General features: G+C 36.3%; 1 protein-coding gene across 1 annotated transcript in view; it reads left to right on the top strand.

The window, feature by feature from the left end:
- The window catches only part of PDGFC (platelet derived growth factor C), a 124524-nt gene extending 99954 nt beyond the window's left edge, over positions 1-24570 (top strand). Inside the window, exons 4-6 of the mRNA XM_069013567.1 lie at positions 16443-16650; positions 22061-22278; positions 22939-24570. Coding sequence (XP_068869668.1) covers positions 16443-16650; positions 22061-22278; positions 22939-23055 — 543 coding nt within the window. The 3' untranslated portion in view covers positions 23056-24570. The remainder of the gene's footprint in view (positions 1-16442; positions 16651-22060; positions 22279-22938) is intronic.
- Positions 24571-25812: the final 1242 nt, after the last annotated feature.

The following is a 25812-nucleotide window of genomic DNA, read 5'->3' as shown; positions in this document are numbered from 1 at the left end:
AAGCTATCAATGTGAACAGAACCAACTTTTCTCTGTAGGCCATTTCAAGAAAAGTTGATGATAATTTTAAAACACTTATGCCCATCTAAGGAGTATCATTAAACAAGTTATACAAAGCCACAATTTACAAAACTGGTGCTATGCAAAAATGCCAATGGATACTTCATCAATGGAACTGGCCTAAATTTTGTGGTTCATATTTGAAAGAGTGGCAAACTATTAAGGTGTAGTCATCATGAAAATCTGAAACCAGAGAAAAGTGATTTTAATAACACCATTACTTTAATTTTTCTCTCAATCTGATTCCATAATAAATTATGAGAGTACAATTACTTTTGAAAGACTTCTCCACTGTCCTCTCCTTAGTTAAATACTTACAAAAGGTAATCTCCTAATCGAGCAATTAGAGAATTAGAAACCCCAAGGAGAATTAGGAAGCAACACATCTTGCATGGGGCACAACATGTGAACTTTTTGGTTTAGATCTTTTATACCCTGCTCTGACTTTGTCATGTGCAGTGTTGTGTCCCCACTTACAGTCTGCCATAGGCCATGGCTTCTTGCAGTGTGGCAGCTTCCACTATTTTTCTTTCTGCAGGACAAGGATGACAGCTCTTTTCTGCCAAGTATTGAGGTTCAGAGGAGAAAGAGAAAATAATAGTCAAGTTACCCAAGGGGTGATAACTGGCAAGTGCTATAGTGCCAAATTGTCACAGTTAGATAATTATGTTTACAAATGGTGTTCCTTTGGTCTTTGTTGGGTGAATAATTGTATTTTAAAGTTACTTTAACAAGGCACCAAGTTGAATTTATTATTTCACACAATTTAATGTTATTTCTATTCATATACCACACCACTGAAATTGCAATAATAATCATATACTTTCCAATTTATAGGCTTGAAATCTTTGGAAGATTTGATTCTAGTTCTTTTGTCATGTACAGTGTGACTGATGTCAGATTTTTAAACAAGCAATTCCCATTGCCTTCAACATGAAATATTAGGTATTGTGAGTCTGAAAAACAATGAACATATCATCAAAATAATGGTCACATTATTCAAACTGCAACAGATTTTGGTTGGCGGCTATTTTTTAAAAAATATATTAATAAATTATTTGACAAATATTTGTTTCCTTATATGTATTTATTACAATGAGATTAATGTTCTGCCCTGCTGCTACCTATTCCTCTAATCTCCTAATTAAGTGAATTACATATCATTGACCAGATTCAGTAATGAAGTAAAGATTGCTTGGAAGAATTAAACTTTGATGCAAATCAGGTTAAAAACAGTATTGATGCTCTCATTCTGAGATTACAGTCAGTGGTTATCCCAAAAACTTGGTTTAATTTTCTGTGGAAGTTGAATGGTAGGAGAAAAAAAAGAAAAGAGTTGTCAATGTTTTAGTTGCTTACTAAAGCATCCTTTTTTCTCAGAATTCTCTTTGAGATCACAATAGTTGCTAAGGTAACCCATATCTGATACTGGTATATTGTTTGAGAAGCGAATATAACCTGAATTGTTAAATAGCAAAATGTCCTCTTCTGACTTCTTAACTGAAATATAACTTACAAGAGGAATTTATACTCATCTAAATTCAGGCAATTTACATTAAATTTATGTTGATGTAGCTGAAATGACGATTTGTCTTCCCTCCTGTTCCCCAAGTGGTTAGTGCTCACACATCCTAATTTGTTCATTCAAATCCTTGTTGGTCCACTGGAATTGCACAGATAATCTGAAAGATGCAAAGTAGCTTCAAATTAAATAGTAAATAGTGAAAGAAGGCTAAGAGCATGATAATACTATCTTCTTGGCAATTAGATATCTCAAATGTACAAATGCAGAAAACATTTTCTCCATATATATGACTGAGTCTTCCTTCAGCAAAGCGTGGCAGTCACCACAGTCACTTTACCCAAGTTGTTTAACATTGCTTCATAAGTGTATTTCATGCAGAACATCTCAATTATGTTTCATTTTTGGTGTTGAGAACCTTCAGAATGGGTTTCTATTCTTATTTAAACAAACAGATCATCTCATGGGGCTTCACTGTGTAGGGCAGGTGGTAGAAATCTCACCACAATTAGCCCTGCAGATCTCATCAATGAGGGTTCTTGACCAGTGTTTCCTTGCAAAATCCCTTCCCTCCCCTCTGCTACTCCCTCTTTGTTTTGCTCTCTTCTTGCAGTGTCTGTCCATCATGCCCTAGAAAAAACATACCACAATATATATTCAGTCATCAATGTAAAAATGTCTTCTTAATATCATCTTAATTTACCTTCTTATTTGGCTTATTTCTGAGATAGTGCTTTGTTGGGGATGCAAATGAGTGTTTTCAATGACATGGCTGTGAAGAACACTTTCTGACTTGGTAAAAGGATAACTTTGTGGTTAGACAGTATCTTTCAGTCCAGTAGGCTAAGGCAAAAAATCACTTTGTTTTCTCTCAGTTGAACCCCATGTTACATGATATCTGCAGTTCACAGAAAGTCATATTTCTTACGGGCTGGAAAAATCAGGTGCAACCAGTGCCTCACAGTTTGGCTTTTTACTTAAACTGATAATAAGCCTCACATCTAACCACTTCCAAGATTGCAGTGAATAGCAGCCTGTGAAACCACAATTAATTAAAGTTTAGAAAACCACACTTTTTGATGTCTTGTGTTCTGTAATTAGCCCCATATATTCTACATTAAATCATCAGAAACTGACAGTATTGCTGAACCAGTGAACAGGAAAAATAAGAGACAGAGGGATATTTTAAGTATATATACAAGCAGAAAGGTATATTTCAGAGTGTAAATATTAATTTTTCAAAAGGGTGTTAATAAGGGGAGTAGAGTGAGAGGTGCCTCTTTAAAAGACTTTGCAACTCTTTTGAAATTATGATTTTGAAACACAAAATTAAAGAAAACCCTCAGCTCTTTTAAAAATAACAGTACAGTAGAGCAGATAGCAGCAGTTTGTTAATGGGTCATGATCAGTGCAGTGTTAGTGTGCAGCACTTCCTTTCTTGTGCAGGTGTTTTGAATTTGTAGCTTTCCAGCAGAGTGAACTTGCAAAACCAGAGTAGTGTGAAAGGAGAGGAAGGTCTGTGCACATGGGGACATCCCTTTAAGTCAGTGTGACTGCTGACAGTTCTGGTGGCAGGGTTGGGGCCATAACTGATGCCTGAATAGATTTGTTTCAAATGTTACAAGGAAGATTAATGGCATGGTTGAGGACATAAGGCAGCATAATTTTCTATCATTGCTGTTAAAAAGAGTATCCATATCCATACTATGCTAGCAAGCCCAAATGAATATAATAATTTATCTATCTAATCTATCTATCAATATCTATCTATCTATTTTGAGATACTTGAGCTAGTTGACCATCAGACTAATTAGAGAATTTGTTCACATCTGTGGACAGTGACATTGTTATAACTGAAGATATCAGGTTTAATGGAAGACAACTGATTAACCAGCAGTCTTCAGGAGAATTGTATTTTCTCTGCATAATATTGGATTTGTTAATACTGTAGGTTCATTACTTGGCAGATGCCAACTTTCCTTCTTTTCTTCTTTTTTTTTAATGTGTGTCAAGGAAAGGGCTGAGAAGGAATTGCATATACAAAGGAAAATCTATATTTATTCATTATAGTAAAAGTAATCAGGCTGCTTCAAAGATTTATTTCATTTTTAATAATACCAAGCATCAGGCTGAGGCAGTTGTTTATAGTGGTGCCTTAAAATTCAACCTATTCTATTTTAATAGATTTGTTCGTGCTGTAAGCAGCACCAAATTTAATGGGAGACTATTAGAAAAGAGCAGTCTGCTTTCAAACCATCTTTGAAGGATCAGTTTTAAATAGCTTTGAAAAAGTAGAGCATGGCAGAAATGCATCTACATTTATTTTATAGCTGATACTAAAGCCATCTTCTCAAGTGTGTTATATTACATACTGTTTTGAGATTTCAAAGAAATTGTAAATGATACTGTCAAAGGAACTTCTGCTGCTCCCTAGGAACCAACTTTTAATAAAAAAACTGTGACTCCCTAAATTTCTTCAAGAGAAAGTAGCTAAATTAAAATCCAAAATTGGAGTAGTTTCATTCGTTTTCCTATTCACATTTTAGTTTAGTTTAGTTAAGTTTGACATGCAACTAAAAAACCAAACATGTTTTTCCACCAGCTATTCTATGTTTAGGTATACTGGCATGCAGTTATTAATTTTTATTACACCATTAGTTTACCAAATCCAAAGGGTTAAAATGTTCAAATGGACAAATAGTTACTGAGGAAAAAAATTGTTTGGTTACATATCCAGAAGAGCTTTTGTCATAGTCAACACAGTTTTTAAAATTATTTAGAATTAATTTGTGTCTAAAATTCAGCATGTCCCTCAGCATAATTTAACAGGTCTTCTAGAAACATCGAGTTTACCAGGTAGATGCTTTGTAATGCAATCACAGAGATGCAAGGCTCGAAAGGAACTCAGTGGGACCTTTTCTGAGCCATTGTCCTATTCTAAGCAGGGAGTAGATACACTAAGCTCATTCTTGTTAGATTCTAGTGCTGTTCCTGAACTCCAGGAATGAAGATTTCAGAGATTTCCCCAGTCATCTGTTGCACTCTTTCACATTGTATGAATTTTTTTTCTAACACTTAACATAAATAATTCCTGTCACTGATGGACTAGGGAACAGCTGATCATCTGATGCTCTTTTATGTGTTTGTTGTCTCCTGTCAGCCTGGTCTTGCCAAGATGAAAGAAAGTTGTTATCACTCAATCTTTTATCGTGGTTCACTTTGTTTTCATCTTGCTCTTTCATGTGAATATCCTGTTTCTCTCTGCCTGTATCTAACAAGTGCTGGAGATAAATCTGAACACTGTATTTCAGCTGAGACCTCTCTAGCAGCTCAATATCTATTTTTATGAGGTTGTTCTGAAAATATCTGAATGAGATTTGGTTTTTTTCAAAGAGGATCCCATCGTCTCTTTTTCAGGTTTTGGTCCACTGTGACACTTCATTCTGCTTCAGACTCTACCTATGATTTTGTATTTATGCTTTTAATATTTTACTCCTAAATGCAAGGGATTTCAAAATGTTTTTCTTAAGCTTCTCTTATTAAGCATACTTTCCCAATTAATTTTGCCTTTTACTTGTTGTATAATCACATTACTCTACTTGTGTGGATAGTATATATCAAAGTATAATGAGGTAACATGAAATGAGATTTAAGAAATATATATAGTAGAAAATATATAGGTAGAAGTGATACAGCTGGAAATTAAGTGTATGTCAGGACAACATTATGGTTAGCAGTATAGGACAATAACAGCAAGCTCACAAGTTATAAATCTGGCATGTTCAAATGGTGTGAGAATCTTTATGTGGGCAATGTAGCCCTAGTCTCTACCATGCTTTTTGGGTTCTGATGTGTGTGCTATATATAAAACAAATTTAAATATGGAAAGTACACAATGCAAAACATTTTCCTTCATAAATCTTAAAATATTTTACATTTCTAATGGGTTTGATGACACTAAGAATGGATACATGAGGACAGAGATGAGGTTCCTTCCCTGTAAAGTAATGCTTTGTTCAAGGACTTTTTTACCTTCAAGGCAGGACAAGCTCTGATTTGCAGTGTCTGCTGTACAGGAATGTTGGGTGTGTTCATTTTATTGTGATTTGAAAGCTGTTGTGGAATGCAATTTAACATGTATACTGAAGGATCAAATTAAAGTAGTGTTCACTGTAGAAGTAATTTTCATTGTTCTTCACAAATACACTTTCCAGTTGTAATAAATGGTTATTCCTAGTGTTCAATGTTTGATGAACCTCCTGTGAATGTGCTGGGATAAGTAAACATTTTCTTAAGAACACCTACCCATTTCCAGTGGAGAACTTCCTAGAGGGAACTTAAAGAGCAGTTCATTCCCTGACTCCAAACACTTACTGTTGTTTCGTATGTGTTTTGAGTAAAATGAGAAATTTTAAAAAAGATCTGCAGATATGATGTCCTCTTACTATGGCTGGCCATATCCCCTGTCATAGAAGAATGTACAAAAACTTTTTTCTATTCAGAACAGCTGCACTTATGTTGACTTTTTATTCCTTGTCAGCTACTGTCAGTCAAGTAAGACCTAGAGCTCTGTGTACAGAAAATTTTAAAAAAGGCTTCTGTAAATCATAGATGTAACAGACACAAGCATTTCCTGCTTGAATTTTAGGTGTGTCTATAGATGTAGTGATTAATATTCACAGTAAGCCCATTTGCAACAAGATCTGAGCAAACATTCCTAAGACTACATCTACATGCCCACTGCAATCTGATTGTGGGAATCTCTTTTTGCATTGAGTCATTTGGGCACTGAGGATCTTAATTTACTGTTAGTTCAACTAAAATGTTATTCCTCCTTTTAGATGATAATTTCACATTTTAAGGAAAATTCAGGTTGTCCTGTTGTCCTTACTGAGTAAAAAGTGTTCCACATTTCAGCCTGCAACAGGTATGTATACTGCAATTGCGTAGTATCAAAGTTTCAGGGAAAGAAGCTAAGCTGTGGTGGAATCCTGCTCTGCTGATGTTCAGCTAAGTCTTGGAGCCAGGGTCTCGGTACACTAAATATAAACTGTAAAAAAAATATTAGGGTATCATTATAAATATTGAGAAGAGAGATCCTCTTTCTTGCTCTTAGTATTTGATATATAAATCTTTATAAAATTTCCCTTCTAGAAGGGAATTGCAGGTATAATACAACATTCATCAAAATAGGACAACCTAGAAAATTACATTTAAGTTTATATTCATGAAATGAAGGTAAAGGGTTTATTTATAGCAGCATTTGAAAAAAACACTTCTTACTTTGATGTCAGCTCATGCATTTGAATGTCCATGAAAGAATATTTTAGTGCAAAGTGATGTCACTACTATTTAAAACAGTCATTAAATACCCTACTGCTTTAATCACAAGGACAGCTCAAGCACAAAACAGAAACAAAGCTACCTTAAGAGCTTATGTTTGAAACATAAAAAGGTAATTCCGGGTATATCCAGAAAGTCATAAAGCAATGAAATGTTGATGTAGTTTTAGAAGGGTCTCTGTATTCTACTTTAACTCCTCAGTGAGAGCAGTATGAGGAGAAAATATCACACTTATTGGAAAATTCAGCAAGTAATCAATATGGAATTCTGCCCTGAAAATGGTTACAAGACTGCAGTGACTTCTTAACAATGAGCTAGATTGAGCCAGGAATAAACTTTAAATGTCCTTAAATACTGTGATGAGTAGTTAATAAAGAGTTAAAAGGAAGGCTCTAAGACAGGGAGGACAGAGTTACTACTTAGGAAAGTGTTTCGTGTTTGCAAAACTGAGCCTGCAGGAATCAGCAGCAGTCCCACAAGATGTGAATATCAACCACCTGTCCTGCACAGAGGTTTGTCGAGGCAGGAGACTGCAGCCAATATCCAACATCTGCAGGTCACTTGACCGAACTTGTAGCAAGCACTTACAGAAGGTGCATGTTCCCTCACACGTTCCACATGTTGTAAGGATTCACTGCAGCTCTTAATTTGTTTAGGAAAGTCCTGTGAATATAGAAAAGAAAATGCTATCAGACATGAAGCTTATGATTTCTTAGACATTGGGAGATTTGCCTGTTTTAGCACCTTGCTGCAAGCGCAAGACAAGATCTTTCTCCAAAGAAAGATTTTATGAGATTGTGATGAGAGAAACTGTACTTCAGTAAATTGTTTTGGTACTTCATTTTGCCTGTACACAGTCTGCTTTCAGTCATTTTCAGCAGGTACTTTATTTGTACAAACACACAAATACACTTCATGCCATTTTAAATGTGCATATACATGTTAGTATTGCCCATGGTCTGAATTAGACTAAATATTTTTATTAAGCATTTAAATTGTACAAGACATCATCTACTGGGATTTAGCTTTTTAAAGTTGCAGTTGTAGTCCTCCCATATGCTCATGCATGAGACAGGAACAGCCAGATAGTTTTAAATGTATTCCATAAATTTGGTTTGAAAATGTTATAATGAGAGGTACTCGGAAGTTCAGAAACCAAAATATTTTGCAGTTGTTACTAGGATGCAAAAGGTAGATTTTTTCTTGTGGCATATATATATATAGTTACATGGAGTGGGGAGAGCTCACTCTAAATTTTGTTTAAAGTCTCATTTAGAAGAGAGAAATATATAAAATGGAGAGAGTGGTCACTAATAATTAAGATTTTGGAAGTAGGTATAGTTTAAATGTTACTCTGCCACAAGTACACTTAATAGGAACCCAGACTCTGGGATAATAAACTTAAATTAGCTTGTATAACTACAGCAATTTGAAAATGATAAAAAAGACAAATTATTTCAGGAAGTAACTTGAGATTAAAACTGACATACTGATTCGACTTTGAAGCTTCTTGTCTTGGAGATAATCTATGCCATAACTTGTTCTATACTGTTATCACAGGCTAAGTATTTGCTTTTAAATGCTTCCTGTTCAACCCAGTGAAGTTCAACTTCATCAGGTCCTGCTTTCAGAATAGTAAGGCTGAGTCTTTGCCTACTGAGTCAAAATACGTCCAAGTTGTGAGATTTCTTGCATTTATTTGAGTCTTCTATCTAGAATACTATTCACTACCATGTCCAGAAATTCCTAATGCAAGCAAATATAATTAAAAACCCATTACAAAGGTAGAAAAAAGGCATCAGAATCTGACTTCCGCTGCACGTATCTGGTTGAATCTGCAAGCTTTCTGGATTCTGGGGGTTGCAGGGGTTATTTACTTCATGGTTTGAGATGGCTGCAGTTGCCAAAGATGCTGGCAACACAGCTTTCAAGCAGAGTTGTTTATACAGTTCTTCTCTCCTTAATTAGCTGAAGGCATAAATCAGCAAATGAAAGCTCTTACCCAAAAGAATACAAGAATCACTGGGTCATTTTGTAGAATAATGAATACTTCCAGTAAAGGAGAAACAGGTAACTTTGTAGTGCTTATGAAATACTCATGAAGTAGCACATGCTGCTTCAGTGAGACTTACCAGATGCACTGAAAAAATCAGTAACATGCAACTGCATCCAAGAAAGATAGTTGTTTCTGTATATTATTCCTAGGAATAGAAACCTCTAAAACTGGCATGATGATCTTATTGACAATAAGATCTCCCATACATACAGTGCTGAGCATTAGTTTTCTTCTTTTTGCCTTTAAAATGAATTAGTGTGGTTTGTTACTGATACATGTGATCACAGGAAAAAATCAAAATGTATTTTTATGCATATATAAACACGCCTATTTATGTATACATACATAATTATAGAAATTTATGATAACTAAGCAATCACTAAAGTTCTTTGAAAACGGCTTCCAGAGATTATTGCTATTGATGGCATCCTTTGAGAGTTAATGAACTAGCTCTAGATGTGTCATCTCTGTCTTCACAGAGTGTCTCTCACACCTGTACTGTCTATTTCAAAAGGTGTCAGTACGCATAGACTTCAGGCAGAAAGCTGCAATTTGCCAGAGGAACACTGATGATTAGTGACACCCTGTGCTATTTCCATGCTGCTAGCTTCCTTGGGAGCACCTTGCAGTTGTTTCCAGCACAATTAGAATTCCAGGCCTCCTCTGTGAACTGCAGAGAAACTCTATTTAGGGCAATATTTAAACATTTTCAAAAAACTTTTTATCTCAAAAGTTAAGCCTGAGGAAATGTTATGCTGTTAGTTAAGCTATAAGACTGTTATCCAACGTGACTTTTGCACATCTTTATTCTTTTATTCTCACCTGTGACAGGCAAAACCAGAAAGGCACAAATGTGTTCATTTTCCCTTGTGATCTTTGTGATCTTTCTCCTGTTGGTGGTTTTGGAGAGTAGAAACTACACACTATTCAGAAAGCAACCCTCAAACTGCAGTAATAAAAATACGGATGTAGAGTTTGGAAAGCCATCTCTGGTTTTAATATGTAAATTGGTGCAAGGGCATGCATGGATTCTCAGCAAATGAGGTCCTCAGTGAGATAAAAGGAAAACCCTGCACGCAGGTGAAGAGAGCCTGAACAAGCTTTTGGTAAGAGGCTGTAACACACTATAGGAACAGAAAATTTAGGGAGCCTGTGAAAGGCAGAGAGCTGGAGGCCCAGGAAAAGAGGGGTGCTGTCATCCTGCAGTCTGGTTCTCATTTGCAGAAGCTGATTAAATTGAGGAGGGCTGGTACCCCTACCTGTGTGTCATTTGGCTGGCAGAAGTTGCACCCCGGAAGCAAGGGCAACTGAAGGAGAGGGATGTTTAATTCAGTGTCACTGGAGCTTATTTCACCAGATCTACCTACTCAGCAGCTCCAGAGTGATGTGCCTCCCATGCAACTATCCTTGCTGCTGTGACAGTAACTTCAGCTAAAGCAGTAAAAAGTGCTGCAGTGGATGGGAGCTGTGGCAGCCTTCCCGACTCCCATCTCCGCCATGTGCGATAAACACCCTTGCCTTCTTCCTGGTTTTGCCTGGAACTTGCCCAGCTACAGATCATCTCACTTCCTTCTGCCTTGCAACTTGAACAGGACTAATAATTTCATAGCGGCGGTGCAGGTTAATGTTGTACAGAGATGTCTTTACAAATGAGAGACTTTCACAAGTGCTTTTTTTTGTATTGCATAGATGCAAGTATGTAAGTGTGTGCTTTTTCAGGTAGGTCAGGATTTCTAGAGGCTTTTCACACCTGTTACTGCATGTACTTACGGGAGAAAAGAAAGAGCTATTGTTACGCAGAGAAATTTGTGTCCTCAGGGCAAACTCAGAAGAGTTGGATATCTGCTTTCTCTCACAGCTTCTAATGATGCTAGTAGGAGGGTTACCTGTGATTATAAAGGAAGAAAACAGGCTCTTTATTGTGCATGTTACAAGAATGTGCATGTACTCTAAGTTTCAAAAGCGTATCTTTAAATCTGAGCAGGACTTGAAGTGTTCTTTTATAATAATTAAAAATCTCTAAGGATATTTCATTAAAAGAAATATGGTATTTCTTTCAAATTACTGATCCTAGTTGGGTTTCAGAAATGAGTAGGTTCCTTTGAGGTTTCCTATAGAGTCCCTTCTAGTTTGATTAAACTACACTGATGTTTATTAGTTTCTCTGAACTGTGCCAACTGATGAATGGGTCATCACTCAGAAACTGCCTGACAATGTTTTCTTCAAGACAAGAAATGAAAAAAAAAAAGTGGGGATTTCTTTTGTGGGGCGGTAATTATTTTAGACATATTATTCAGTACTTGTAAGTGTCCTGTCATGCCAAGTATTTGACTCACTTGTTTTTGTTTTTCCAGTCTTAACTTAGTGCTTGCATTATTAAACATGAAATTCCTTACTCCTGGTGGCAGCAACCTAACAATACTATTTCTTGCCTCTCCTTTAACTGGAAGAGGGTAGTGTTAGTACCTTGACAGTCCTATCCTAAGAAACAGGAGCAATATAAAGGCTTTTCTTAGGTCATGATAGTGCTTAAAAGCTGATCTTGTGTAGATTGTAGGTCACTGCTGTTATGTTCTAAATTGTTTATCCTTGGAGCAGGTTCAGTGCAAGGAAAGAACAGAGGGATAGGATAGTGGCAAACAGAAAAGGTTATAATATGCAGTCTCATATCCAAATTTATACCTGGTATCACTCTAACACACTTCTAGATTCTTCAAAGTAAACCGATAATGAATATCTAATAAAAATTGGTTGTATTCATTCTCTCACAGAACTTGTGAGATCAAGTGTTACAAACCTGTATGCTGTGAAATTCCTGGTGCCAGAGTGACTCTAAAACTGTATTTGTGTTAGCAGCTGCTCTGCTTTCAGTTGTGATGACTTAGCTGTTGCAGATCTGTGCTTCTTTTTCAGAAGTTTACCTCTTGTTTATAATGCAGCCACATACACAGTCATGCAAGGAGATAGTACTTCCAGATGCTTTACATTATGAAGGTTTGGCCTAAATACTGTGCTCAGGATAACAAAAGAAATACATGTCAAAACAAGAAATTAATCATAGTCCTTCAAGTTAGACTACATACTAAATAATACTTCAGACCTGAACTTCAGCTAGATGATTTTAAATCTGTTTGTTGACATTTTTGTTCAGATCTGCTGCTTCAGTGAGGGTTGACTTCTGATTCTGCTTATGGTAGTGTCCTACTCTTTTCCCCTTGAGAAAGAGGCTAGATGGGGTAGCTTTGATTCCTTTAACAGGGCACAACTAACATTGTGAGCACCCTAAGATGCGTTTTAGTCCCTAAATTTTTTGGGGGGTTCTGTTGTTATGTGTTATGTTCAGGGCTGTATAGTCTTGTGACATTAGTCAGTATTATTTGTGTCCTTTTTTCCAAGCCTGTATCTTAAACTATTGCCTAAATTTTGTCTATTGGCCTGTCTTGTATGTTTGTAAACAACTTAGGGGATTTCTGTATGGTATTTGTTTTGATAGAGCAAAGTGCACAGAAGATAGAGCGAAGTGCACAAAGTGTACAGAAATACAATATAAACAAACCTGACAAAAATTCTGTTTGATCCAACACTAATTGTCATTCTTGGCTGTTTTACAGGCCAGCAGAAGCTCAGTGTTTTCTGCTCTGGTCTTCATCCTGAATCATTTTAACTAACAGTAAAGATGCAGCTGTTTGTCTCTATCTTGCTTTTAAGCATATTTATGCTTATTAAAGCAATTTGAAATTGTTTCCTGGGTAGGAAAACAGAAACAAACCACAGAATTTTTTTTTTTTACTAGAGGAATCACATAGAGAACTTCATGCATTTGTCAAATCTATCTTGACAGAAATTATTCATGCTCAGGAAAAAAAAATAAGGAAGGTGATCTCAAACCTAAAACATTGGTATGAGTTGAGAATGTGTTGCTATGACAGAAATAGTGTTTACTGTCAATTAGTATTTATTATAGCAGAGCTTGGAGAACATCACTTCCCAGAAAATGGTTTCCATCAGGAAAGATATTTTGGATAGCTGCTATATTTGGACAGCAGAAGTATCTTTTGTCTTGGGTTATATCTCCCTTGTCAGATAAATAAATCTGTTAAATCAAAGCCTGATTATTTTCTAGCTGACCTGTTAGTTGGCGACATGACAAAGTTCTGTGGACTAAATTAGGTGATGCCATCTATAGAATAGATGTGCAGTTGACAGATGGCTGCTTCATTATAAGATCATCTTCATTATAAGATCATCTTCATTATCTCCATCAAAGTTGTGCAGCCAAACAGCTAGAGATTATCAGTGGTCCTCCTGGGAGGCATCCACACCACCATTCTGCAGTGAAATGGCTTCTCTCTCTGACACCCACTGAGTACTGATGTCATAGCACAGCACAGAGAGTGCATTGAAAACCCCAGTGTGTGTCAGGCACGCAGGTGGAGTGAGGCATCCGAGTAGGACTGCCTAGAGAGATGTAGATTAAATTGCAACAGGAGTGATGGACTTCCTATAAAGTGAATGAAAGCTTCAGGTGAGAAGCATTTCAGCATTTCTAAGTTGCAGCTATGTTGTTACGTTTCAGAGTTACGCTGAAGTTCTTTCTTGCTTGTTCTAAAAGGTGTGTACCATCAATGAAGTTGAGTTTTCATTTCTTGTATCAAGTCATTTCTCCTTTCCTCTCTGAGAGTAAAACCTTACTGCATGTGTAAACTCTACCTATAGATGACAAACTTCAAGAAAGTCAAGTGAGATCATAAATTGTATAGAATTTCAATGTACAATTTTAGTCACTGGAAGGGAGTACCACTTATGCTGCCCTGGATGTTCTGTCCAAAAGATTTAAATTATAAAATAAGTAGTATCTACTAGCAAGTAAAAACAATGTAGAATATAATTAGAAGTACCGTTTATATTGAACAGCTTATTGAATTGAGATTTCATAAAGGTTATGTCACAAATACAATTTACAGCATTTATAGCTTTATTATATCAATTATCTTTAATCTTTGGTACATTTTAACTGTCATATTAATTGACTAACTGTAAAGGTTATTGGAAAAAACATTCTTAATCTTGAGATTCAAATGACTTTATTCTAAAACATTCATCTTCAAAGTTGTATAATTTTGCTGTTTGAATTACTTTTTCTTTCTGTTTTGGGCTGCCATGAGAATGACTAGAAAGTGATGGCAACTTTATTTGTGTTACCATTAAGTGCAATGATTCACCATATCCTCACAACATTTTTACTCAGGCAAATGACCATTGAACCCAGAGTACCATAAACTGAGCGATTACTTGCTACAAATGTATTGTTTAGTGGTGCATGTTGTAAGTTGTAAATATGGAAATAGATTCTAGACCAATGCATTTTATTCTAGAATCCATCTGTTTTTCTGGCAACAAAAATCCCACCAGAAGTAAGACACTCAGACAAATTCTTCAGATGGAAACAAAATAGAGGATTCTTTTTTTTTTTTTTTTTTTTTTTTTTTTTTTTTGCTTCAGTTATTAGTTCTACCACTGATTTTGTTTTTCACTTTAGTAAAACCCTGCACCTTCAAACCAGGAAATGTGACTGTTACACCACTGTGGAGAAAAACAGGAAGAAAAATTTTGGAATGTTTATTTTTTTGACCATCTGAGTTACAGTGTCACAGCACTGTTCTGAAGCTTGCTGAGTAGCATATTTTGCTAAGAGCAACTATTTAAATTATAGACCAGAATCTGTTGCTTTATTATCATAACATAATAGATGAATCAACATGTTGCTATTTTTAATGCGGGCAATGGAGAAAAGAGAAAAAGAAATATTTTAATATTTTTAAAACCACATTCATCCAGAATGGGAGGGAAACAACTGTTTCACCAACTCTATTGGAAAAGATTAGCAAGATCAAAATATGGTAAAGTTAATAGTAGCAGCACACTTAATCTATGTTTTGTATTATTTTTGCAAGACTTCCAGTTAAAAAGCAGCACAAATCGTTCTGGTGGCTGCATTTCTTGAGGTTGTAGAGAGGGAAAGCCTTGAAGCAAAAAATAGGAAGGCTGTGGTGGTTACTTCCATTTGCTGCTCTTTCAACCACACATTTAGCTGAAACCAAAACTGCATATTTAATAGAATTTAGGGGACAGAAAATAAAATATTATTATTGGTGTGGAATACAGCTACCACAGGCATATATATTGTAGAAAACTTCGGCTGAGTGAGGAATGTTGCAAGAATTATTTTACTAAATCTTTTTTTCCGGCATAACTGTTAACATTTCTCATCAATTTCTCTGATCATTTTGTGAAGGTAAATGACTACCTACCATTGATCTGACATTACAGATTGAAAAAATTATAGTATGTATACACTGCACATTACAGTGCTGAGAGTGCCATTTTGACACTAAGTGGTATGAAAATTTTTAAATATAGATATCTATATAAACACATATTCTTGTCCTTCCCATCCCCTAAACTGACAGCATATTCAAATTTTTCTGCATCTGTCTTACATGATCCAGATGAATTGCTCTGGTGCAGTACTCTGGACATTAATGTCTACAGTGATGTCTGCATACAGAAAAGGCTAAAGAAACTTACAGTGCTGCAGAAACAGCTTCCTATTTAGGCTTTCCTTCCTGCCTTTTTAAATTCTTTTGAAAATACAAATTAATGGATAATTTTAAAACAGACTAGAGTGAACAAAAACAGACGCCTCACTTTGCTTGCATTGTGTGTGACTAAGTATTCCTGTCCAGTGAGTTTGTCAGTGAGATTTGTGCTGTGGTAAAGTACTTTCTCAGGACTAAATTTCAACATTTAAATACTTTTGATTTCATTTGAAACATTTTTTTTCTCTTTGTAAGGAGAAATCATTTTAGTTATGCCAGATGTTGTTATTATTCTGTTCATTATTGTTTAACCAGAAACCCATTTCTTATTACTGTATGAAACACATCTGGTGCTTTTTTTTTATCTATAGATGAGAGCAAGAATATTTGCTGTCTTCATACTGGGGTATGTTAATATTTTGCATTGAAGGACAAGAAGACAAAGATTGTGGCTAAGTTTCTGAGGAAAGGCAGAATGTGGAATGTTTCAGATTCCTAGAGGGGTACGGGAAATGCCTGTAATGGGGCCATACTTTTAAATCACCCTTTGTTCTATTTCTAAAGTCCCATCCGTCACTCAGTAAACATCTTCAAAGGACAGGTGTAGTGGCATGCTGGCTGCAAGGCTGGAAATGTAAGAAGTAGGAAAACTGTGTAGTGGAAGTTTGTTTACAATTGTTGCTAAAGAATAATTAGGTACTTTTTGACTCTTGTCATTTGTCTTATTAGATAAACTGTACTTTGGAAACAAGCTATCCGCTTATAAACTTTCCCAGCTATGTAACTTGGTAAAGAACAGCACTTTGTCAAAGCAGATCCATTAACCCTCTGACTGGTGCTCTTCTCTTGGCTTTGATTGCAGCACCACACAGAAGCACCCAGCCCATCCTTGCTACCCCCATCAGCCTTGCCCTTGGATGTCTTAAACAATGCTGTTGCTGGATTTAGCACTGTGGAAGACCTTATCCGGTACCTTGAACCAGATCGGTGGCAACTGGATTTGGAAGATTTGTACAGGCCAACGTGGCAACTTCTTGGGAAAGCATATATTCATGGGAGGAAATCAAGAGGTAACTTACTCTTCTGTCTGGCCTTGCAGCTTTCTATGGGTATGATTTCTTGACAAAGAATTAAGAGCATTCTTCACCTTGAGTTTTGGTTCCAAGAAAGGAATATGTTAGAAAGAGAGCACATATCACTGTTGTTAGCTGTCCTCACCATTGTATTATTTAAAAAAGGACAATAGCTAAACTGAAAACTCAAAGGAACTTAGCAGGATAAGGCAGCAAAGGGGCAAAAAGAAAAGAAGCAAACACTGTAGGGAACCTGTGAGATCTTTATTTCCATAGAGTAGCAGGGCATCTTGATGGGGTAACATATTTGAATTTTGTGGGTTTCTTTTTTCTTATGGAGAGCAAAAACTGTATTTTTATTTGGGGTAGGTAATGTCTTACACTTATTATATCATGGGAACAATTGTTTATTTCCCTAGAATTTTTCTAGTCTCTACACAAAATGAATTGAGAGCAATTACCTAAACATTTCTCTTTGATGACACCGCAGGAGGTACCATGTGTCTATGTCTGGGTTGGTCATGCAGTTGTCAACTTAATCAGAAGTAAAGCACATTGTGTTTTCAAAATTTGTAGATCTATTGATCAGCAAGTCATTTTCTTCCATCTACATTTGACACTCATGAATTTCCTGCCACATGGCATCCAGATACCACCCACTATTTCATGTTAATGGGTTCCATGTGGATGAATAGCATGAAGGCAATACCACCTTCCTTGCCCACCATACAGCATGAAAAGGAAGACATATGAGCATAACTGAACAGACTTCCCTGTTGGTGGTGTAAACTAGGTTATCATCTGATCAGCAAGAAAAGGGAGGAAGTAGAACCTTTCATAGCTGAAATTTAAGGGTTTGACAGTTAATTCTTAGATCAGAGCCAAAAAATCATCCGTTGTGTACCCTATCTGTATTGCTATAGCTGTGCATAGAGCAGCTAAACTAGGATCCAGCGAGGAAGAAGTATCTCTAAAAGCCCTCAGATAGTCATTTAACACTTCCTTAATTAGATTCAGTATTTGCCAAATGCATGCCATAAGCACACAGTAAGTGGGAGAAAAACAAAATGCAAGTTTTGGATAACATCTATATAGACAAAAGCAACTCCCTGCAAGACACATCTTACAAAGAAACTATCAGAGTAAATCTTTTAAAGACTTCTAATTAGATGCTGAAATAGATTTTTCCACTGAATAAACATATCATGGTATTGCCACACTTGTCTTAGAGGGACCACCCTCAGACTGCATTACTGAGTCTGTAATATAATAGCCTGAGGTGGAAAATATGTCCAGTTGAAATGCCATAGGACTATTCAATAGATAGGAAAGCAAAACCTTTTTCTTCTTTTTTCTTTTTTTTTTTCCAATGTTATTCTCTCAAGCAGCATGTTTGCCGTATTTCAAAACCTTTTTAAGAAATGTTTGTGAGAACAGCATGTCCTAAAATTTTTGGTTTTATTCAAACTCTTTGATTTCATGATTAGATCAGTTTCATTTTTACAGTGTTTCAGTGTAAAAGCTAAATTACTGTCCTGCTTTCATAAACATGTTATTAAAAGTGTATCTTACTTTATGTAAAGAACTATCCTCTACTCCTACTTAATAATTTGTATGAAAAAGACTATATTTAGACAACCTAAATTCCAGAGAACTTCTGTCTCTGATGTTTTCTCTGGATAAAATGCTTCCAAAAACTACTAGTCAAAAAAGAAGAAATACCGAGTTCAGAGGCTTTGATGTCTAAATGTAGTCCTAAATCCTTTTATACTATTAAAAATGCTTAAAAATAAAATATATTTTGCAGTGCAAAAAAAATTATCCCATCACTTCCCACTGGAACCTATGTATAATCATTAGATCATATTCCGAAATCTCCTTAAAGAGGAAAAAAACAGTCACAATCAAAGCATAGTCCTTAGCAGTTGTGTTTTTCATACAGTTATGTGACTTTTTTTTCTTATACCCCACTTCTTGCTTGAGATTTTGTGACAGCTCCTATTGTAGAAGCCAGGAAGAAACTTACATTCCCAGGAACATCTCCAAAGTGCTTAGGAATGAAAACCATTCTGCTGCTATCTGTGCTCACACACAAGTGCCCCAACCAGAATTTAATTTGTTTCATTGACTGTGAGAGCAGTATCCAGCTGGAAAAATGTTTTGGGAAAGAAGTTTCCCTGTGGTACTCGATACACATCCCAGAAGATGCCAGAAAATTGCATTGCCAGTTGCATAATGCAATTAATTTCAGGCTCATGTGAACATGGATTAGTTCAATTGCATGTGCCAGTGAAGGCACATTCTTGAAATACACTTTACTGTAGGCATACCTTCGTCTACATTTTTTCTCCCTTTTTCTCCTTCTCTTATTTTTATTTTAGTGTTTCCCATCTATGTGCTACTGCAGAGCCTTTCACTCCTCCTGAGCTAGTGCTAGACAAAAGAACCCTGAATGTTGTGTCAAACATGATACATGAGTGGAAGCCGAGTTGAAGGAGTGTTTAAATGTTCACATTATAACAGGTACTGTAACTCAGTGCACTTGGGAAATCCACATAACCTTTTATTGTGGTTAAGTAAACACTTTTAGGGGAATATATACATTCTCTCATCTAGCTTCATGCCCACAGTGTGTTAAAATAAATTTTGAACAGACAGCTACTCTTTGAAAAAATAACAGCTTCATTCACACACTTCAAAGAAGTGATTATATAAGCACTAGATAAATTTGCCACAGACCTTTTAATGAAATTGAATTACATAAGGTAGGGCAAGGGTTCATTGTGAGGTATCATAGCAATATACCTTAGTACATTTTAAAGCATGGAAATCAAACATGACATTTGTTCATCTCTCCTGAAGCCTGTTCTAACAGTACAGCACACTGGAAGGTATCTGCTAAGAGCTGACTGTGTGTTCTCCAACAGATCCCTTTTAAAATTAATGTCTGCAGGTCTGAGGGGTTGAGTTCAAATTAATTCCTTTCTTGTGACAAAATATATAACATGCTGCTTCTTTTAGTGCATTGCCCTTTTCTCTATAACTACAGCTAGTTGTAGGTATGGAAATTGATGCATTTCTCTGCTGCTGCCAGAAGGCAGGAGGCAGCAGAGAGGGACATCCACACACAAGAATCTCTCTCCCTCTGCTCCATGGGCCTGCTGGAAGAGGTGTCAGTGCCCAGGTTCCACTTTCAGTATCTCACGGTGGAGGGCTGAGCAGCACATAAGCTTAGCTTCTTCAAACTCACTGCACCAAGCATATCAGTCTCTGCAGAAACAATCTTCTAGTAGAAAGTATTAACAGAACTAGCACTTCTCACAGTGTGCTTCAGGCATTTTATCCTCATTCAGACAGTTCACTTATTACATGTTTGAAAACGTAACAGAAGAAAGAAGTACGCCATTCCTGCCCACAGTCCTTGATTCATGGAAGTAGACATGTCCATCCTTTGAGTGACTCAGCCTAGAGCTATTAGCTGATCAGAAGGGCTTAAATCATTTCTGATTTCTCACAGTGAATCTCTCCCCCGGAAGTTTTGTCTCTCTTTTCCTCTGCTCCCTTCTCAACTTTCTCCAAGGAATGCTCTTGCAGTGTGGGAGGCAGACTGGTGTCCTATCAGTAACTTTATTGGAGTTATTACACACTCCTTCCTCTTAAAATTCAGTTTGTTTATTTAGGACCCTATGTTAACCCGATAGTGATGGAATGAAGTGCCCCAGCTTGGCATTCACTGTGAGTGCAAGCAAAGAAAAGGCTTCAGTGTGTTTAACTGACCTTTCACAACAATAAATCCTTACTTATGGATGCCAGTATATGGATATGGCCTGCAAAAGAAATGTTTGAAGGAACATGGATTGAAATTCCTTCCCAAAGATCTGCTCCTGGGAGACCACCAGTGAGCAATTGTGCTAAAGAAATACAGCGTCTAGATTTTTTTATGTCTTATGTGTTTAAATAGAATTAAGAGGTATTATCTTGCCTTGATAGGCTGAAGTTCTCCTTGACCTCTTGAAGCTCTTTACATAGTAGAGAGGGAAAAAAGGTATTTCTCTAGAGGGTAATTCAGAGCAGAAACTTGTTTTATCTTTATTGTATATATTTTTATTTGTGAATGAATAACAATAGATTATTTTTTTAAGGAATATTAATACACTGGGATATTTTTCCCCCTAGTTTTTTTCTTGATTTAGCTTAAAAATGGTTGGTTAAAGATCTTTGCCACTTTGTTCGGGGCCTCTATTTTAGTCATCTCAATAGGACCTTATCTTTTTTCTTTCTCTTTTTTTTGTACTAGAGAGAGTAGTATCCCTGTGAATTAGACATCACTTCTGTTCCTTAATGGTAGATGTGGAGAAAAACAGTTCAGACAAAAGATCCTAGATCATGATCATAATAGTCTGACTTTTCTGAAATAAATTCAATTTACATTGCTTTTCACTTTTTTTTCCCAGTCTTTTTTTTTTTTTTTTTTTTTTTTCAATTTTAACTGCTTCTTTCAAGGCTTGTTATTTCTTGACTATGCAGCTAAGATGAACCTAAGGGAGCCTGTTCTCTTTTGGATCTTTTCATGAACTTGCTGTTCAACCATTGGCATGGTATGATACAGTGGAAACAGTTTATAGGGAAACTGGTGCCAAATATTAATATCTTTAACTTGCACTTCGAGTTAGGTGCTTACAAGGAGGAACTTTTATTTAGGACACATCAAGAGAAAATGAAACCTAGAGAAGCAACAGAAATTCATATATATGCTGCTATGAAGAGGGAGGAGGAAATGGAGCCTACTAATAGTTATATAGATATACAATCTTGTGCACTTATTTATTCTGTGCAGAATTCCCTGATGATGACAACTTCTTGAAGTTCTTAGTCCATAAAAGTGACTTCTGCTTAGATATGAATGGTTTCATTCTTTCTTATACTTAACAATGCCTTAGCAAAGAAGCAATAGTTGAAATTTTAACACGGAAGAAGTTTGAGTGCTTTATGCAAGTGAATTAAAGTTGTTGCTGAAATTTTGCAGGATTCTTAATTGCTCTGTGTGTGTTTTTCCAATCCAAAACGACTCTAGTATAGCAACAGTGGAGCTCATAGTATTAGTGTGAACAAAGTGAATCCCAGTAGCGTTGACTTGATAAAACACGTACTGGAACATAGTAGTCAAATCTTGCTTTAATTTGAACCAACTTTGCCAGAGTTTTAAAATAATTGGTGAACATTACTGTGCAGCAATCATTCCATTTAAGTTTCCTGGTATTCACGCAACTGCAGTATTGTACTTTTGTGCTGAACCTGTTCACAAAGGTGAACCTTCCTCATGGGTTCTGCACTGCTGAAGTTTCCTTACCACAAATGAACTTGGATTGCAAATCAGGACAGCACCATTTTCTCTGTCTCTTTGCAGTGGTGGATCTGAACCTCCTGAAGGAGGAGGCGCGGCTGTACAGTTGCACTCCTCGCAACTTCTCCGTGTCCCTGAGGGAGGAGCTGAAGAGAACTGACACCATCTTCTGGCCACTGTGCCTGCTGGTGAAACGCTGTGGTGGAAACTGTGCCTGTTGTCAACAGAGCTGCAATGAGTGCCAATGTGTGCCAACTAAAGTCACCAAAAAATACCATGAGGTATGCACTATTTTTGCATTTGCATGTTTGGAAATACTGAAAGCAAATTAAGGAGTTTATTTTTAATAAAATCAGTGCACCAGTATTAATATTTTACCATTTTATATATTACACTTTTAGTAAATATATTTTTCGCGTTTTAATTAGGTACTGCATTGAAAAAAGTAAAATATTCCTTGCTAATATACTTTTCTGTGAAACTATTAATTTATTTCTGAGGTATTTACTGGTGCAGTTCAGACACATCACAACCATACCTTTTGTTCGTCTTTCTGTAGTGGTAGATATCAACTTTATGAAGAAATAAATATTTGTTCATTTCCATTGCTATAAATTGATAGCTAAAATTATTTATGATAGAATTATTAATTGGGTTAACTCTACTGTTTGCTCTTAAATAAAATTAAGTGAAAATCTGAAACTGTAAGACCCTTCTTTGGTAAAGCAACATGATTTAATCGTGTTCAACATGATTTAATAAATTTTGTAAACAGCTTGAGGTAAAAGCAAAAATAGTAACGAGTGGGTGGAATTAATGAAGAAATTCAGTTTTAATACACTTCCTGTCATCCAGTGTGTTTCCAGTGCAATCTAGCTCATAGTCTAGGTGTATGATGAAGCACTTGCTGTTTTCTTGATGCTTGGCTTCTTCTCCTTCAGGTTCTTCAGCTGAAGCCAAGGATTGGTGTCCGGGGATTGCATAAATCATTGACAGATGTACCCTTGGAACACCATGAGGAGTGTGACTGTGTGTGCAAAGGGAATACTGAAGGATAAACATGATTTAATTGTGCTGTTTTCTTTCAAAGCACATTCAATCGATGGCTGATTCTATTATGGGGCTTGTGCATTATCTCCTTCTGTAATCTCAGTTGTTTGCTTTGGGGATCTTCCATCTTGAAGATTTACAGTGAGCTCTAAAAAGAGGAGAAGCCAAACTGGGATTATATGTTGTGTGACAGCTCTGTTTGGAGGCCCAGTGAAAGGATGGGAGAAAGGCATCAATGAGGGATTTAAAATATATGTATTGTTGTTGTTCCCCACAATTTTCTTGGCAATACATGGATTTATAATTTAGGAGTAAAAAATAGAGTTAGAAGGCTGACATCATGGAGACTTGATCCTGCTGGCTGTCTCATTTCTGCAGCTCGAGTACATCTGGCCTCTGGTTGAAAACACCTGAAATCTTTCTGTGTTCAGCTACTCCTACGTACTCTAAATCAAAGCGTTCTCTGTTGTATAAACTTGGGTTAAAACAGACTGTCTTTTTCCAAATTAAATTTAATTTGTCTAATGCTGGTAGGAAGGACTGGATTTTTCCATATGCTATAGTAAAGCTCCTGCCTTTTAGAAGGAAGACTGGACAATAACGTGAGCTGAGGAAGCAAACATTGAAAAGAACAGCGCCTTCATTCTTACTACTATGGCTGATGATTTTTTGTTGTGTGTTTGTTATTTTTTATTGTGTACATTTTTATACTCTCCTTTTGACAATATAACTATTTGCTTTTCTAAACTTGTTAAATATATCTATTTTTACCAAAGGTATTTAATATTCTTTTTTTTTAATTACAATCTAGATCAACTATTTTTTAGTTTTGTGAGACTTTAAAGCCAGATTTATACAGTTGGAGGAACAGAGATGTGGTTGCAGTGGGAAAGAAGTGTGATCTCTTTGTGGTTTGTTTCAACATAGTGAAAAGTACAGTTCTTTACCTGGATACACAGTAATAGTAGACAGAGATGTGTGGATGAAGCTCTAAGCTTGCTAGCTCCATGAGACTAAAAATATGAGAGACAGAGGTTACTATAACCGGTTTCAGAAGCTGACTTTAAAAATTCCCTCTCTCCATTACTGGCCTTTGTTCAGGTAGAGAAGAAATGAGCATAGATAGATGCATTCTGGCTTGTTTAACTCTTTAATTTCTTTAAAGTAGAATGACCTACAATGTAAGACAAGAAAGCAGTGGCTTGCAGCCGTCATGATGCATCATGGTCATGGGAAGGCAGCCTTGTTGAAGTGTATGGTTTTCCATTGGCAGAAATAGCTGTTTAAGTACTGTTCACTCACAGGAACATAACACTCTGCAGTGCAGTTTGATGAACTATGGTATTGTTCTTCTGTATGTTATATTCTTTAACCAATACACTTATCCCACCCTATGCAAATTGAAACGGAAACAATAAAGTATTTTGCTTGTAAAATGCTTTAATATTATGCCTAGTTTATTTTTTTGACTATTGGATTTTCAGATTGTAATGAATCACAAAATAAAGTAATAATGCTAATTTTGGGAGAATAAATGTTTCAGTGTGGTCGCGTATTTGTACCTGTCAATATACAATCTAATGGGAAAAGTTGAGATGGTGATTTTCTCCTTACCATTTTGAAAGTCAGCTCTTGAAACAGAAGATTTCTGTTGCCAAGACTTTATTCTGTTGCTTTATTAATTCTGCATTACTGTAAATCCACAAGAAGAGAAAGGAGAGGAATTAATGTGATGCTATTTGTATAAACATTCAAAATGTTCAAAATTGTGTGGATGTGAAGCCATCAGATTGAAATAACATCTTCTGTTATTGTTTCCATAGTGAAAATGAATTCTGATGAAAATTTGGTTTTTTGCAAGTTGGTATGACTTTCTGATACCAGTTCTGGAAAATACTCAGGTGGCTTCTTATTTTGTCCCCACCCTCAAACTCCTACTCAATAAGAAAAATATCTGGTGTAAATGTGACATATAATTATCTAGTCTGAATATTAAACCTGTATCAAAATTCAGAATTATGGTCACACAAGAAACCTGGTTTACTTGAGTTTTGAGTCTTCGACCAGAAGTGTGTTGCAGGGATGTTTGGGATGTTTTTGCATTAATGTTGTCCCTTTTTTTTTTTTTATTTAAAAAGTTTTTGAACAGCAAGTCAAGGTAAAGACAGAAATCATAGCCTCTGGAATCATAATTCAGCAGAAGAATCAAAAAATGTAATTCCATTACAGAAATTTGTGCTGGGGGAAATGCAGGAGGCCTTATCCTCTCTGTAGACTTGGTAGGAGAAGAAGTCCAGTCATGAATTTTGGGGTAGATATTTGGTGGCGGAAGAGTAATTGGGAGTTTCTGGAACCATGTGGGATTATGGAGAGTAATGTTTTCCAAATGTCACAAGTAGTTTTTTTTGTATTGCCCTCCTCTGGCTACTTTCTTCCTTGCCAATTTCTTGAACCAGTTTCCTTCCCAACTGCTTTCCATGGACCTGCATCTGAGCTCCTCACCCCTTTGCTCCTTGTATCCCCCTTCACAGGGCTGTCTCTCTTTTCTGACCCAAAATCAGCATCCTTTCTGTTTGCCACCCTCTTGTCAAGCACCATTGAGCTCTGTGCCTCCCCCTCGGCTCCATGCTCAAGCTTTGTCTTCTCACCACTTCTGCCTGGACTTTGTTTTTCCACCTCTCCTCAGACATTCAGGAGATTTGGCACTCCCCTCTTCCCTAGCTGAAAGAGTCTGGACAGGCTCATCTCTCTTGCAGGAGGGGGTG

This window comes from Aphelocoma coerulescens, chromosome 4 (assembly GCF_041296385.1).
Source record: "Aphelocoma coerulescens isolate FSJ_1873_10779 chromosome 4, UR_Acoe_1.0, whole genome shotgun sequence".
Classification (NCBI taxonomy): Eukaryota; Metazoa; Chordata; class Aves; order Passeriformes; family Corvidae; genus Aphelocoma; species Aphelocoma coerulescens.
Note: the sequence above shows the minus strand (reverse complement) of the source record. Positions and strands in the feature narration are given on the sequence as shown.